General features: G+C 47.5%; 1 protein-coding gene across 6 annotated transcripts in view; it reads left to right on the forward strand.

The window, feature by feature from the left end:
• Nucleotides 1-12,645, forward strand: part of NCKAP5L (NCK associated protein 5 like) — a 47,912-nt gene extending 35,267 nt beyond the window's left edge. For all 6 annotated transcript variants that reach the window (XM_061614837.1, XM_061614835.1, XM_061614834.1 and 3 more), the window contains exons 6-12: nucleotides 423-536; nucleotides 2,233-4,337; nucleotides 7,426-7,588; nucleotides 7,715-7,793; nucleotides 8,793-9,110; nucleotides 10,481-10,620; nucleotides 10,837-12,645. In XM_061614837.1, coding sequence (XP_061470821.1) covers nucleotides 423-536; nucleotides 2,233-4,337; nucleotides 7,426-7,588; nucleotides 7,715-7,793; nucleotides 8,793-9,110; nucleotides 10,481-10,620; nucleotides 10,837-11,073 — 3,156 coding nt within the window. In that variant the 3' untranslated portion in view covers nucleotides 11,074-12,645. The remainder of the gene's footprint in view (nucleotides 1-422; nucleotides 537-2,232; nucleotides 4,338-7,425; nucleotides 7,589-7,714; nucleotides 7,794-8,792; nucleotides 9,111-10,480; nucleotides 10,621-10,836) is intronic.
• The last annotated feature ends 4,674 nt before the right edge of the window (nucleotides 12,646-17,319 follow it).

Consider the following 17,319-nt stretch of genomic DNA (forward strand, 5'->3'; position numbering starts at 1 on the left):
TGGGACCCCACAGCAGGGTGCTCATCATGTGTGAAAGAACTGACTTGTGTAAGCCTATCAGTGTGACTGCTTGATTGACACATACACTGCCCATCAGGGCAGGTCTTTGGGGCAGAAGTCCAGAGCCCCACTCAGCAGGATAAGCAGGAGGGCCTCCAAATGCAGCATGCCACATTTTGAAGCAACTCAAGTATTCCCATTCCCATCTAAGGCCGGAGTCTAAATTAACCGAGCTGCAGCACTGCTCCAGCAGTGTGGGATTGCCCTTTGGGGAAGTGTCTTCTGCTGTCGGCGTGTGTCAAGAGGGTCATGAGCTCGTGTCTATCTCTTGCCTGCCTGTGGTTCCACTGAGGCCATTTAGGGTCGTGGTTCCACCCTCACAACAGCGCCGTTGTCATTCATTGTGTTCATTCTCTCCTCAGTTCCCAGCCCATCCTTCTTCCTTGCTCTCCGACCCATCATCCAGCTCCCAGCCAGGCATGGTAGAGAAGCTTCCAGCTTCGTTGCCCTTGGGACACTGCATCTTGCAGAGAGAGGTATGTTCCCTAAAGCCCACCCAGCCCTGGATTACCTGAAAGGGATTGCTGCTTGCTCTGCTTCTACAACGCTCCGACCCTTTTCCCCATCACATGATGTTTTGTAGCAGCTTAGAGAGTGAAGGTGTATGTTTCTTGGAACGGGGCCCAGAGCCATTAATTGCTGCATTGCTGCACAACTCGGCACTGTGTGTACCTTCAGTGCAGCTGATCTCTCGAGGGGCCGTACTTGACAACTCGAGCTGAGTCATGAGAGTTTAGGACTCTGAAGAGAAGATCTGAGGTGGATCAGGGTCACTGCCCAAAATTAGAATGTTGGTCTTTTTCCCAGCTGGGGATACTTTGGTGGGAAGTGCTTGTAGCACGTGAGAAACCGTTCCAATTGGCGGCAGTGGGATGGAATGAGAAGGGCACTGGAATCGTCACTGGTGGCATCAAAAGCTGGGGGCTTAGTCTTCAGATATACCTGCAAGACAGCAGACACAGAATTGGGCTTCAGAGGTAAGGGCCAAAAAACCAGCTGGTCCAGCTCCACCACAAACACTGTTTCACCCTTAGGGTCTCTGTTCAGCTCACACTTCCTACAGACCTTTTGCTAAATTCGTGTTGCAAGAATAGAACAACCATGGCAAGAGTTGAATGTAGGCTTTGCTTGGGGAGGGACCACACATCAGTGGCAGAGCGCAAGCTTTCCATGCAGAAGACCGCAGATTCAGTTGCTGGCATTCCAGTGAAAAGGATCTTGGAAAGCAGGTGATGTGAAAGAGCCCTTTGTATTCGAGGTCCCAGAGAGTCAGTCTCGGTCAAAGAAGACCATACCGAGCTAGATTCTGACTTGAGAAAAGGATGTTTTGCTTTATAGTAGAGTAAGGGATGCTGGCAGAGAGATAAAGACTAGTGTGAACAATCAAGTCCTGGCTAAAGAATCAGGATATGCATGAGCTTCTGGCACCAGTCCCCCCTTTGCATCAGCGGGAAAACAAGTCAGGATGCCACAGCCACAGCTTATTATTATTTATTTAATTTGTATCCCGCCTTTCCTCCCAGCAGGAGCCCAGGGCAGCAAACAAGGCACTAAAAACACTTTAGAACATCATAAAAACAAATCTTAAAATACATTGAGACAAAATAGCGTTAAAAACATTTTAGAAACTTTTTTAAAAGGGTTAAAAACATTATTAAAAATATATATTAAGCAATTCTGACACAGACTGGGATAGCTCTCAACTTAAAAGGCTTGTTGAAAAAGAAGAGTCTTCAAAAGGCGCGGAAAAGACAGCAGAGATGGCGCCTGCCTAATATTCAAAGGGAGGGAATTCCACAGGGTAGCTTATTGTTACATGTGAACCAGGAAACTGGTTTATAGGCTTCTGGACAAGTCACAATATGAAGCCATGGTTTGACGGTGGCTTCCAAATCCTGCCTTGCTTGGAAACCATTAACTATTTTTCCTGGTTCATGCACAGTCAGATGTCATGGCTTAGCGAGGCCTCCTGACTTGTTTCCTTGCTTGCACAAAGGAAGGAGTGAAGGGGCGGCATGCAGATGCATGAAGCTCGTGGGCATCCCGATCTGTTAAGCCATAATTTGCTTGGCTGAACACTCTGCATGTGTGGTATATTCTGGTAAGAAGCCCAGAGAAGGAAATCGGAATATAGGCGTTTACATTTTGCCTCTCTTTTCCAACTCCCTTCAGGTCATCTCTGAGGAGCAGTGCATTGGCACTCCTGGATCCAACTCCCAGTCCTTGGAAGCCCTGTCCCCATTCCTGCGAAAGAAGGCCCAGATCCTGGAGGTGCTTCGCTCCCTGGAAGAGATGGACCCCCTGCTTGCCTTTCCCTCCCCTTGGAGAGAGCCCGGGCAGCCCGGTTCCCCAGAAGGTGTGTCTGCTGAAGCCTGGCCGTGCCTGCTACTGGCTCAGGGGGACAGGGTGTCTGGGCAGCTTCCTCTGAAAGGAGAGGGCAGCTCCTCCTCCTCGTCAGATGAGGCCGGCGAAGCTGATCTCCCAGAGAAAGGACACCCTGGGCAGGTGCTGCTGAGTGCTCTGGCCGAGCACAAGTTGGACTTGGGTGATGTGGAGACTTACTTGCAGCATGTCCTGAGGGAGGCAGGCGACAATGCTTTGCTCAATGGGGAGCCCAATGGGCCCTGCTTGAGAGATGGCTCTGAGGGCCAGGTTGGTAGCTACAAGTACATCCAGGCGGTCAGTTGTCTGGAGGCTTTGGGGCCTCTCTCTACCTGCAGGGAGCCAGCCTACCTCGGGGTCTTAGCGCAGAGCGAGGGCAAGGACAGTGGTCAGCAAGGCCTGCCCATCCCCTCTCCCTCCAAGGTGCTCAAGTTGCTGAAGATGCCACCCCCGCCCAGCCCTGCCACCCTCCGCCTCAGCCCCCAGCTGACCCGCAGCTCCAAAATCCCTTGCCGTAGCAACACCTATGAGGTGTACCACTCCCCAACACCCAGCCGCAAGGGCTCCCCCGACAGCCCTTTCCCTGGTGACACCAGTGTTGCTGGGGGACATCCCTCCCCCAAGGCTGGCCGGCACCTCATACCGGTGCCTTCCAAAGTCACACCAACTTCCCCAGACCCCTTTGGCTACCACAAGCCCCATGAGTACGAGAATGTCTTAGAGCTGTCCTTCAGCAGCGCCGTCGGCCCTCATTCTCACTCGCCACGAGATGCCAAGCTGGATGTGCCCGAAACACTCCCACCCGCATGCCACTCGGCACCTCTCCAGGTAGTGCCGCCCGATGATGTCTCACTGGAGTCCTGTCCCTTTGTCGGCGGTCGGGAGAAGCCAGGCCCTGAGAGCAGGCACTCTCCGCCGCTTGCTCGCCGAGCCTCTGAGGGCTCCAAGAAGGTAGCCAACGGCCCAGGCAAGCGGACACCTGAGGGGGCCAACATGCCCTTCAAAGAACGGCTTACTGTGCTTGGGAGGCTGAAGGGAGCCGAGGGGAAGGAGTCAGCAGGATTTGAGAAGGGGAGAGCCCCAACCCGACTGTGTGAGCGCCTTGAGGGCTTTGCTGAGGCTCACCCCAGACTGGGCACTGGGAGCAGCAGCCTCAAGCACCACGAGCCTTGCCATGGTAGTGAGCCGGTCCCTCGGTGCTATTCTTCCCACTCTGTCGGCTCCCGCGGGAGTGATCCTGAGCACCACATCTCCAAGAATCGCCTGTTAGGAACACCAGCCACAAGGAATCCCACCAAGCCCCCGCCGCCAGGAAAGAACACAAAGAGTCCTCACGGGAGCCCAACCAAGTTACCTTCCAAATCCCCAACCAAGGCCTCTGCACTGGAGACCAAGCCATGCCCGCCACCTGTCAAGACACCTACCAGCATCGGGCGTAAGAACCCACCTTGCCCAGACTCGGCCAAGGGCAACAAAGCTGGGCCCTCAGCCAGCATTGAAGAGAAGGTGATGAAAGGCATTGAAGAGAATGTTCTGCGCAGGCACAAAGGAGGGCCGGCAGCCAATGAAGCTAAGCAGAAAAACTCGAGTGGCCTAGCCAGCTGGTTTGGCCTGCGCAAGAGCAAACTGCCTGCCCTCAGCCGCAGGCCTGAGGCCCCCAAAGTTAAGGAGGGCAAGATGGTCTCTCGTAGGCTGGAAGCAGAGAGCCTAAACATTTCCAAGCTCATGGAGAAGGCAGAGGACCTGCGCAAAGCCCTGGAGGAGGAGAAGGCCTACATCAACGGATTGGCTTTGGACAAGCCTCGACCCCATGCCTGTGACACGGGCCACGGCCAGCTCACCCTCATGTACCAGGAGGTGACTGCGGATAACTTTATGCAGCAGCTGCTCAATAGGTAAGTCAGGGAGCTGAAACGAGATCCCAATGAGAGTTAAACTCAAGTGTGAAATGGCTGATCTTCTAACAAAAATATGTAACTTGTCTTTAAGATCAGCCTCTGTGTCAGAGGTCGGGAAAGTGGCTAATGTAACACCAATTTTTAAAAAGGGATCCAGGAGATTATAAGCCAGTTAGCTTAACATCTGTTCTGGATAAATCGAAAGAAAACATTTGTTATTTTATCAACATATAGAAGAGTAAGTCTTCCTGAAGAAGAATCAGCATGGCTTCTGCAAAAGTAACTCCTACCTCATAGCCTTTTAGAGTCTTTTTGAGGGGGTCAGTAAGCATGAGGATAGGGGCTGATCTGGTAAGCACTGTATGCTTGGATTTTCAGAAACCTTTTTACAAAGCATCACCAAAGGCTCCTGAGTAAACCTAGCAATCATAGATTAAGAGAAAAGGTCCTCTTTTCATAGATTCATAGACTTGAAAGGGATCTTAGAGGTCATTTAGTCCAGCCTCTTCTGCTCAGTGCAGGATCTGCCATGCAGGATGCAACTATAACATTCCAGACAGATGAGTCGTTCAGCCTCTGCTTAAATATCTCCAGTGAAGTAGAGCCGAACCCCCTACCCCTCAGGCAGGCAGTATTACCGATTAGTAACTAGTTAAATAACAGGTTCTCAAGTGTAGGACAGTTGTCTGAATGAAGGGATGTAAAAAGTGGGATACCCCAAGGATCTCTCTTGGGACTGGTGCTTTTTGTCTTGTTCATGAATTATCTAGAGTTGGGGGCAAGCAGCGAGATGCCCAAGATTGCTGATGGCACCAAATTGTAAAAATAAAAAGGGATTGCAAAGAGCTCCTAAAGAATCTCAACTGATTGAACAGGCAAATGAGGTTCAAAGTAAGTAAATGTAAAGTGATGCAAAAAACTTCTAACTTCACATATATGATAATGGAAGCCTAAACTGGCTGTAACCTACCAGGAAAGTGACCTTGGAGTTGTACTTTATAGCTTGATGACGACATCTGCTGTGTGCAGTGGCTATGAAAAAGGCAGATTCCCTGCTAGGGATAATTAGGAATGAGGCTGAAAATAAAACTACCAATATTGTAATGCCTTGATACAAATCTGTATTTCATTAAATCTACCACGGATGGAACACTCTGTACAGTTCTAGCTTCTGCATCTGAAAAAAGATGCTGTAGAGCTGGAAAAGGTGCAGAAAAGGGCATCCATGGGGGCAGGAGAAGTTCCCCTATGAGAAAAGGTTATGTAACATTTGGGACTTCTTAGTTGAGAAAAAGGTGAGCGAAGTAGGATGTCATAGAGGGGTATAACATCATGCATGGGGTGGAGAAGGTGGATGAAAAGGTTTTTCTTCCTCTTTCACAGTACTGGACCCTGGGGACATTCAGTGAAGCTGAATGTTGAAAGATTCAGGACAGACAAAAGAAAGTACTTCATATAGCACATAGTTAAACTGTGGAATTCACTGCCACAAGATGTGCTGATGGCCACCACCTTAAGATGGCTTTAAAAGTGGATTAGACAAGTTTGTGAAGGAAAAGGATATTAGTATCTACTAGTCATTGTGGCTACATGCCACCTCCGTGCATTGGTATTCATGCATTGGTAGTTACTGGTATTCAAACTGGTATCTCCTGCTTCTGGATTTCTCATGGGCATCTGGTTGGGTATGGTGGGAAACAGGGCATTGACCTTTGGTGTGATCCAGCAGAACTCTTAGTTTTTTATGTAACTTTTGTGTGGCCAGTTGGGAGCAAAGGGCTATGGATCCAAATGTGTTAAATATGTATTTTTATCTAAAACCTGTCCCAAACTAATCAAAATTATGTGCCAAGACATTTTTTTCAATGACCTGAATTTGGGAAAAGGGCAAATTTGCATACCTGTATATTTCATCTCATTCTGTTTTTGTTAGTCATTAGTAAGGGCAAAGAGTTGGGCAACATATTGACATCCATCCCCTAAAAATATCTGGAAATTCATGCTCAGCTTTCTCCCCTAGGTTCTGATAGTACATTAGGCATTGCCCACAAACCTTCAAGCCTCTCTTGCAGTATTAAGGGCAAGAGATGTGCTTATTTATTTAAATCAAATTGATATTCTTAGGAAGCTTCCACCTGTGGTGGACGTGCCCAAGGATTGCTCCTTTATGAAGATTGGTACACCCTGAACTTAACAATATTACTAAAGAAAATATTCACATCAGATCTGCATTGTTTCTACTTTCTTTATTTAAAGATGATAAAATATGTTTGTAATCCAAGAGCTTGATTTCCAAGTTACTTTTAGTGGCATGGTTAACAATAGTTAAGCATTGGAAATCTCTAAACAAGCGGGACCAATCTGCTTGGTATAGGAATATTTGGTAAATCACTGTTATAGACAAGCTTACTTTTCATCCTCACTTCTCACAAGGTAGAGTGAAACCAGAGGCATTCATGGCCATGCGGTGGCCTTTTGTCAGCTATGCTTCTCATCATGATTTATGTAGACATCTCCCCCCAAAACACCCAAAACCATTTGATTCTCATAAATTTGATTGTCTGTATTTTATCTGCTTACCAGGGTCTCTTTTCCAGCATTTGTTGTAACCTCTTTTTTCTTTCTGAAATGGAAGAAAATAGCTCCAGTAGGGGAGGGATTTGTTGTTATCTTTAAGATGAAAACTGAACCAAATTCCAACTCCCTCCTTTGGGAGGAAGGGTGGGATAGAAACAAATACATCGCTTTGTGTGACTGAAGTCGCTGTCCGCGCAGCCTTTGATAAGGGTGAAGGGTTAATGGCAGAAGGCTTAGTGGGGAGGTGAAAAACAGGGCTCCTGGCTGTTCTGGGAGAAGCTAGCCAGGTTGTGCGTATAATGAGGATACTGAAATTTTGATGTCTGATCTTGACTGGACAACAGTAAAAAACCTAGGGCAAATTAGACACTGTTGTCTTTTGTTGGGCTAAGATAACTCTCAAAAGAGGAGACTTGGGATTTCTAACCTGCAAGTGCTCAGGGAGGGAAGGTGCTTTGGCGGGAATGTGCGGGGCAGCTTCATCTTTCTTACCTCTACTCCCTGGCAGGGTGGATGGGAAAGAGGCACCTTTTGAGACTCACCTGGAGCAGAAGAACGAGCTACAGGGCCTGCAGAGGGGCCTGCACGATGCCAAAGATTCCCGGCTGATTCGGCCTCCACGTAACGGCATTGTTGGCCACCTCCATGCCTGTCCAGAAGCCCCTGCCAAGGTGAGCCAGCCTTGACTGCCAGAGACCTCTTGTCCTGGTGTCCTTCACAGATGAGAGCACCCCTACAGCCCACATGGGATGCCAGCTCCTGTTTCCTCACTTGTCCACCTCCCTGTTTCCCTCTAGCTTCGTGATGCGACTTTGCAAGGGGAGATCCTGTCCGATGACAGCCTGGCTGAGCCCATGACCTCCCAGCACTTTGCAGGTGAGCTTTATGGGATGTCGCTGGCAGAGGGGACAAATGGTAGAAGGTGGTCACTTTGATCAGGAGTGTTGCTCAGTGATGCTTTTAACCCAGCAAGAGGCTGGAATGGGGAGGGAGGGCAACCATCCGGGCTGGGGACCCAGTGCACTCATTATGAGAGAATATGCTCCTGTAGAAAGTTTTCAGTGCCTTATTACTATACCGATCACATTCTTCTCTAATGTGCAATGTAACTCCTTTTTCTACACAAGGAGAGTCAAGTTCAGTGCAGGCCTATTGAGGATATTCCCATCATTCATTGCAGGCTTCCACGAATTGTGCTGTCTGTACACAGGAAATAACTGCCATGGAGAATTGCTTCCTAGAGAGGAAATGCATGTCTTCTCAGTGCTAAACAGGAATCTCCTAGGGGAGATCTGGTGGGCCCAACCGTGGTAACTCTCATGAGAAAATCTGCTTAGGAGTAGATTTGAGTTCATTGTTAAAAATTGAGTCTGCTTAAATCTAGTTTTTATGCTGGAAGCTTTAACTTTTAAAAAATGTATATAGGGCTTTTGATTTATTAAGAAAAGTCTCTTTAAAAAAAAAGAATTTTGAAGAGTGGATACTCCTGTTTGCTTCTCATTCTTATTAAGAAGGGAATGGGCACTGAAGTGAATCAAGGATTTGTTAAACAGATGTTAACTGTTTGTGTAACTGTGGGTGGAAGTCATTTTTTCCCAGGATTTTATGTCTAATTCTGGGAGAAGAGAAGATCCATGGGATGGGAGGCAGGCAAACTATTGGCTTAGGTCCCAACTCATGAATACTGGAAAGGAGAAGTTATATCTGTTACCTTGTTCCCTTTGCTAAGGGACCTGAGGAACTAAGATTCTCATGTGGGGCAGCGGTGTGTGTATACACTATCAGAGCTGAAAGGGTCGGGGAGACAGGAAATCCTCAGATGTCTTGTGGATTCTGACTTCATCTGTTGCCATTGATTTTGCTTGTGGTCCACAGTGTGTAGCTCCCTGACACGGACTCTGGACAGTGGCATTGGCACCTTCCCGCCGCCTGACTACTGCAGCGGGATGCCCTGTAAGAGTGTGCCTAAACTGAGACCCCGACTTGATCCTCCACCAGCTGGCCCTTTCCCAACTAGGGGGCCACCACCTGTCACCAGGGTACCCCGTAAAGCCCGGACGCTGGAGAGGGAGGTGCCCAGCGCAGAGGATCTGCTGGGTCACAGCAAACACCAAAGCATGCCAGCTTTCCATGGCGTCTTAGCCAGCGCTGAGCCACCCGCCAGGCATCGGGATTGCAGGGGCTGCCCGGAAGGTTTGTATTGTTTGAAAGGAGCTAGCAACGGGAAGAATTTTAACCAGTCAGATGTGGTTTGTGTGCCAAGCTGGGAATCTGTTGGAAGGGACACACACACAGCGCCCCCCCTTCCACAATCAGAACTTTTGATACGCTACAGCATTACCAAAGGAGGATTCGAACTCATTTGCCATTGTTGTTCAGTGGCTAAAGAGTTTTTAATTACGGACCCTTAACTACACAGGTGGGGTTGTCATGTTGTAATAACCTGAAGAGCTGCTTCCAGTCAGCGTGTTAGGTGAGCCAATGCCTCCGCTTCGGTATAAAGCAGTTTCCTGTGTTAATGCATGCCACTGGGTGCTTGCAGGAGGCACAGAAACAAAATGACCAAAAGACCAGACTGCCCAATCAGAACCACTTAGGCAAATTTTATCAATTTTATCAACATGGCAAGTTCTCTGGAAAATGATGGGACTTGCCTGAGCATAAAATCACGAACGTGGCGTTTCCAGCTGCCCCACTACCTCCGGCCTTTGGAGGGCTGGCAAGAAGCGGCTGCAGGAGTGAGACTGCGCGTAACATCATGGGTGGGGTGTTTCTAGGAGCAAAGCTGAAACGGTCTTAATTTCCTTTTATTTTTGCCATATTGCCAAGAGGTGTAATGTGGCCTGCTAAAGAATGTAATGTTATACTTATAGTACTGAAAAGGGTTTTGTGTTTATTACTGCTGTTGTATTATTTTATTAGGAAATTGTTTCTGTAATTGTTGTTTGCTTTTGTTGTAAGCCACTTTGAGCACAATTTTTTTTGTAAGTCGCTTTGAGTTCCATTTTGGGGGGAAACGATTAATAATAATAATAATAATAATAATAATAAAAGGAAATCAGTAGAGCTGTTGTTTTTGCATGCTTTTGGGTTCTTCCTTTTGAAAAGGGTGAGGGGGAATATTCTGCCATTAATTGATGAGGGAGTGTTGAGACTCCACATTGGAGGCACAATAACAGCACAGAGGCAAATGGGACTAGAACCTCTTCTGAATGAAAAACTACAATGTAAACAGGTTCCCCTCCCAAGATGTCCCCCTGATTTCTGTTTATCTGGCCCCAGATTTGTGCAACTGTCAGTCATGAGGACTAGAAAACGGATTATGTTTCTAGTGACAGTAGCAGAAGCAGGCGTATTATGTTATAAAATGAGATTCTTGCCACTTCTGTATTCCTTCAGTTTCTAAGTGCCGAAACAGCTTGGGAGGAAAGATGCAGAAGACTGATGATCTCTCTCATACCCTTTCACTTTCATGTCACTTTCCTGTTGGGCTCTTCCAAAGAGAGGAAGAGGATGGCTCCATCCCTCTCCCGGTGACTCCCACCTCTGTCTTTCTCTCTCAGATCTCTGCAGTGAACCCAGCAAGCTGCGACATGCCCAACACAGCAAGAACTGGACTTTCCCCAATGCCAAAGCATCTGTCAGCACGGATCCTTTCCTCTGTTCCCCTCAGGGGCTGGAGGGGCTTCATGGCTCTACAATGGTAAGGGCGAGGCGCATGGGGAAACCGAGATGCTCAGTTGAGATGATGGCAGTGCTCAGTCTTGCCCTGGCTTTACAGGGCCAGCTTGGCTTCTGACCAGCTTCAGGGCACTAGTGCTGATGGAGCTTGGCATTCAGTGCTTCCAGCCACCCGCATTTCCACACCACATGCCTGTGTTCCTAAGCAGTCTTTTCTTTCTGCTCTCTGTACCCACAGGGCTCCGCTTGCAGTGTGGTGGAGAGGAGACGGGCCTCATCAGATGGGCCTCAGGCCTCACCAGCCTTCAGCACCAGCAGCAGCCGCACCCCCAGCGCCTCCGACGTGGGCGAAGAGGGCAGCATGGAGGCCCGTTCCAGGGATATAGGTCCAGAAGGACAGCCAGGCCTGGAGAACTCTGAGTCCCTCAGTGACTCCCTTTATGACAGCTTGTCCTCATGCGGCAGCCAGGGTTGAGCATGGTTTTAAAGGGGGGTGCAGGCACGCGGGCATTGGCTTCCTTGGCTGACACCACCACATGCTCCTGCCTAGTGTTTCATAGGGCCCAACACTTGCCCACAGGATCCTGCTTGATTCTCCCAAGTCAAATCTTGGCCCTGCATCAGCATGCGACGTGTCTTCCACAGGCGCCTCCTGCTTGTCCCTCAGACAGGGAAATGGGACTTTTAAACCACGGCACCAGGAAGCTTCTTTGTCAGGAGAAGAGACAAGTCAAAGGAGGAAATGGGTGGGGAGAGGGAACAGAGCTCGTCATGCGCATTAGCGCCTACTGAATGGCATTAGACCCGCTTAGCTATGGGGTCATGGATCCTGTGCATCTGAAACGGTGTCCCTTTGGTTGAAGCACTGGGAATGGGTGTGAGATCTGTCTTACTTTGCTGATCCCTTGGCCAACTTGTTGGGATCATAAATTCACTGTGGGAGGAGTCAGGTCCAAGGTATGCTATGAAAATCTGGTTTGTGGAGTAGAGATGTTCCAAGTAAAGCCAAGTTTGCCAGCCTGGTATCCACCAATTGTTTTGACCTACAACTCCCATCATCCCTGACCACTGGCTGTGCTGGCTGGGGCTGATGGGAGTTATGGTTCAAAACATCTGGAGGGCCTCAGGTTAGCAAAGTCTGGAGTAGAGGGTAGGTCATTGCAGTTAATGAAAGTCTGTCTGGAGTTTCCAGCAGCGAAATATTCTCGCCCCTGACCTCCGTTTTGCAGGCTAGCTGGTGAAGGTTTCCAAGTGGTTGTGCTGTTTAGGCCTCTTAAGTGCCCCTCCATGTGGGAGAATATCCCATCTTTGCATCTATAAAGCCTGCTCCTTTTACCTCATTGGCTGTGCACAGTCTTGCCTAATCGTATTACCTTCCCTTTCACCTTGTGTCAGTTGGACAGCGTGTGCAACTTTGCCAAACCCAGGATTTCCCACCCCGGGAAGAGGAGTAGGGCAGCCTTCAGTCCATTCCCTCCCATGCAAGGGCGTGGCTGCTGGGGTGTACCAAATGGAAGCTTGGAGGGGGAGCGCAAGGGTTGGCGAGGGAATGCCTCCACCTCCCTCTAGTTGCAGTATCTGAGGGTTATCTTAGTTTGCTCTCCTCCTCCTTTTCCCCATTCTCCATTCCCAGTTGAACCAACTGGCTGGGATGGTTCTTACAAAGAACCTCATATCCCTGGGACTGAATGCTGCTCTGGGTTTCAGGAATGAATAGCTGGGTCCCTCACACCCCATCCCTTCCCAGTAATTTTTTTTAAACATTAAGTTTCTAATGTTGCCGTTTAGTTTCCACATGTTCAAACCACCTCTTCTCTCCTTTCCCTGTTTCTATGGGAGCCATGTTGGTTACCCAGATGGTGCTATTTTGCTGTGTACAGGCCACTCTCCCTATGAGTCTTCCTTCAGTTGTCCTTTTTTTTCCAAATTTTGTTTTTTTTAAATATATTAAGATGTCTTTTGCTCCTCTACTTATTTATATAAGTTATTGTGAAATGAGACTGTTTATTGTCTTTTGATCTCCCAGGAAATAAAGGGGTAAAACAAGTGTGTGTTTGTACACTACTGGCTGAGTTGGATACATGGGGATCAATGTGCTCAGCATTCTCCTATCATACCTTTTTCCTTTTTTTGTGAAAGGCTCCTCATTCCACAGAGAGCTAAGGCAGTGTGTTTTTGTAGTTTTTGGTAACTGGCCTGTAGAGGATTTTTTTCCCTTCTAGGTTAAAATATTCCCAGATTTCCATAGGAAGAGGTAAAAGGTAAAGGTGTCCCCGCACTTGTAGTGCGAGTCGTTTCCGACTCTTAGGGTGACGTCTTGCGACGTTTACTAGGCAGATCATATACATGGGGTGGGAACTGACCATTAAACCACTCTGGGAATTGTAGCTCTGTGAGAACAGGGGTCTCCAAATAACTTTCAGTAGCCTTACCAAACTACAGTTCTCAGGATTCTTTGGGGGAAAGCCATGGCTGTTTAAAGTGGTATAATTCTGCTTTAAATATATAGCGTGGATGGGGCATTAAAGAGGGGGACTAGTGTACGACGATTTGCTTTCTCGCTTGTACAGTCACATGTGGAGCAAAGTTTTAGAAGTCAAGGGATACTTGGCCTAAGTGAGGTAGAGTACCTTGGAAGAGATGAAAAGACTTAATAAGGTGGCTTAACATTTCAAGCACACCTGAGTTTCCAATCACTGAATTCAGAAATTGCGTCCTACAGAGTTGTGGTATGGCTTTTCTCCAGGTAGCAGTCAGATTTAGAAAGGGTACCTACCTGTAGGGCAGGAGAGGTGGGGATCAACATGTTGTTGGCCACAGCCAATGGTGAGAGGTGGCTGGAATTGGAGCCCAACAACAGCTGGAGGGCAGGGTCTCTCTAGTGCAATTTGTTCCCTGGAAATGGGCTGTCTGTGGGGAAGATCCATAGCTCAGTGGCAGAAGGTCCCAGATTTGATCCCCAGCATCTCCAGGTGGGGCTGGGAATGTCCCCTCTGGAGAGCTACTGCCAGTTCTGAGTTAGACGCACTAATGGTCTGACTCTGTATAAGGCAGCTTCCTGTGTTGAAACAGTTGGTGGCTCTTTGCCAGGATTTCTTCCATTGCCATACCTGCCTCCTATACTCTTAGGCTGATTGCAGAAGTTTGACACAGGAAAATCCCCCCTCCGCAGCTGTTTCTGAGTCTAGACATGGGAGTCTTGGAAGATAGTTGCTCCTGGCGAGGGAAGTCAAGAGGCTTTTCAGCACCACGTGTGCAGTAGTGTGAGGTAACTCCTCTATCACAGAACAGCTCTGTCTTCCTCCAGCTTCTTGGCATTCCCTAGCGGCCAGAGGGGGGATAGCTGTAGCAACAGATTGCATTGCACAGTTCTTACATCACCGTCCTGTGGCTGCAAAAATAGACAGCCAAGCATTCGAGCTGACCTGGTCTGTCCATGAGAGCGCAGGGGTGGGCAGAAGACATAGTCACATCTAGAAACAGATCTCTAGATGAGTTACAGTAGATTGGCCGGGGCTTCTGGCTCCCATTGTTTAACAATAACAAGATTCGCCCCTCCTGGCTTAACTTTGACTGCTGAAATGAAGAATGCTAGGAGGTAATCAAGGGTGGGCTTTTGTGTGAAATGATTGAGTTCTGATCCCGAGAACAAATCCCTAGCCTCAGAATGTGCCCAGAGGGGCTCTGCTTAATTCTTAGTTGAATGTCTTTTGCAGCTGGCTCTGCATAGTAGATCTTGAGGATCTAATAATAAAAAAGCAGGTCTGACAAGCCTGCAGTTTGGCTGCTCCTGCTTTAGAGCATTGGTGCTAAGCAATAATTCAAGTCTGATACTAGTTGGCTTGGAGCAGAGCTGGATTGTAAAGGCAGTTAGGGCTCTAGAGTAATCTGTAGCCACCTCAAACATTCCACTGATTAATGTCTGTCACAAACAAACGCAGCCTCGCACACAGGCTGCCTCACTCTTTCTATGCCTCTGGAATGCTGAAAGCCTCTGCAGTATTTCTCTTGACTGGCCTGAGGCTGTGTCTACATTTGTACCATCTGATCTGTCTTGGAAAGGAAAGGGACTGGAGAATTTGAAAAGAGGGCACGATGGCCAAGTTTTCGACAGTAGAAGTTTTAAGGTTGTGTTGAAGCAGAAGTGATACGCTGTGGAGTACTTGTGTTCAAGTGAACTTTGCAAATCATGCTTAAAATGTATATCAGGCTTTTAATAATGTGCACTATTTTGTAATTCCAAAGGGCCTTTAAATTGAACCAGTATTTATCCCCCTACTGCAGAGAGGGGTTGTTAAGTGTTTGACTCTGCTAAGGCTACCTAGTAGCACATGGAAGGTAAAGATAGCCATCTTGGCACATAAGGAAAATTAAAAAAAACAACACAACCATATAGGGCAATACCTTTATCAGGTCAACCAAAAAACTAGCCTTTCAGTTTCGTATACAAGGGTTAGAAAGTTGCACTACCTTACAGGCTTGTTGTAATGATTCTAAGAACTATATAAAAGGCAAAATGTATTCACTCACTACAATTCAAGGATTAAGTAACATATGCTAAGAAGAGTTCGTCTAGTTGCAGCAATATGGCCTGCCTTGAAGGGTATGTGTGTACGTGTAATTGGAGGTGGTGTACTATAGGGGGTTTAGCAAAGGCAGTATAGAATGCAAGAACACTGCCTTTGGGAGCACTTGCTCCAGGATCAACTAAGCACTGTGGTTGTCTGCTTTATTGCTACCATGGAGTTCCTTGCAGCAGCAAAGCAAAACCTATGCCAGCATCTGAGGGTCCCTATCCCTGACTTAAAGGCACTGCAGGAGCCTTGTGTGGATCTAAACTCCACTTCAGAATGCTAGCTCAGTAATGGCAAAGCCACTCTGGACATCATTCCCCTCTCCTTAAACCACAGTGATCACTGACATGAGGAAGGTGTGCAGTGCTTCGCAATAGAGTATGCTCATGCTGCTACCATGATACGAGCCTAAAGAGGAAACATGGAAAGTTGAGCTTCTTCCCAATCACCAGTTCTGCATTAACAGGTATAGGCTTGAGGATTCAATCTAGGGGACAGCATTGAGGTACAAGCTGTGTCGACGAGTTATGTTGTCAAAAAAAGGTAGCTGTCAAGCTCACGTTGGTGGAGACAGGCTGACAGTGGTGTACAGGTGTGACTAAAGTAGCACTTGCTAGAAGTAGTTATCATGAGAAAAGCCAATGAGGCTGCCATTTTTTGAGGGAGGATAGCCATGCTGCTTAGGTCCTAAAGCAGGACTGGGGGACCAGGGCCCAAATGTGGTCCTCCAAGTCTCTCGCTCTGGCTCTCAGGATTCTCCTTAAGACTACATTGGCTCGGGTCAACTTCAGTCCTCAAGGGCTTTATATGTGGCTGAAATGATAAAGCCCCAAGTGGCTTTTCTTGCATTCCACAATGTTAGTTGAAAACACCGCCATGCCATTCTGCTGCTTCCCATAAGCTCATTTCAAAACAAAACTTTACAAAAGTTAATAGTTCAAAACTCAGAAATGCTTAACAACCCTTTAAGTTTTCATTGCGATACACAAAAAACTAAGAGAGAATCGAGAGTTCAACGTGTACAAGAGAAAAATAATCCAGACCCATTGGACTTTTTCTGTTATTGGTCTCATAATTTGCTGAAATTAATTAAAAAATCAGCCATGTTTACAGAGTACCTGTAATCCTATTACTGACCTTGCCTCGTATTCTGACCTTCATCTTCTGCAGTTCAAAAGTTTTTTAAATGGCTGGCTATTTTTAATTAAGACATTTAACATTGAAGTCAATGACAAGCTTGGGCATGCTCAGTAAGAACCAACTGGCAGTATTCTAAAAGCCAGACTCACGGCTGCTGGGCTTGGCTAATCGGGGCCACACCCACACCAGACCTTTATTTCACTTTAAACAGTCATAACTTCCCCCAAAGTATCCTGCAAAGTGTAGTTTGTGAAGGGTACCTAGCTGACTTCTATTCCCGACAGAGCTTCAGTGGCCAGAGGGGTTTAACAATCAGCCACTCTTCTGGGGATCGTATCTCTGTGAGGGGAGCAGGGCATCTCCTAGCAACTCTCAGCACCCTTCACAAACTACACTTACCAGGATTATTTGGGAAAACACATGACTATCTAAAGTGAAATAAAGGTCTGGTGTGCATGTGGCCAGTGACAGCTTTGGTTTAAATTTGGGTGGGAGGCTACACGTTGCCGTGTAAAGCTTTATGGATTAAAACCAGCACCTTGAATCGGGCTCGGAAGCATATAGGCAGCCAATACAAGCGGGCCAGAATCGGTTTTATATGTTCGAACTGCCTGGTCCCTGTTACCAATCTGGCCGCTGCATTTTGCACAAGCTGCAGTTTCTGAACTGTCTTCAAAGGCAGCCCCACGTAGAGTGCATTGCAGTAATCTAATTTGGAGGTGCTAAATGATGCTAAATTGTACATGGGGAGGCCTATGGATCCCTGGACCACTTACATAAGGTGTTCCTCAAAGGTAGTAATAGCAGACAGACTTCCTGCTGACCCTACACTTCTAATCTTGCCCAGCCATGTACACTGCATAAGCATTCCATGGCAGACAAGACAACATAAGAGAAGGCTGAAGGTTTCTTGAAGAAGTTTGAAAGCTGCTGCCATAATTCATGAAGCACTGAAAACCAAATTAGGGCAACCCTCAAATGCACAATGAGAAAGGAGAAGGTACAGC

Source organism: Rhineura floridana, chromosome 3, assembly GCF_030035675.1.
Source record: "Rhineura floridana isolate rRhiFlo1 chromosome 3, rRhiFlo1.hap2, whole genome shotgun sequence".
Lineage (NCBI taxonomy): Eukaryota > Metazoa > Chordata > Lepidosauria > Squamata > Rhineuridae > Rhineura > Rhineura floridana.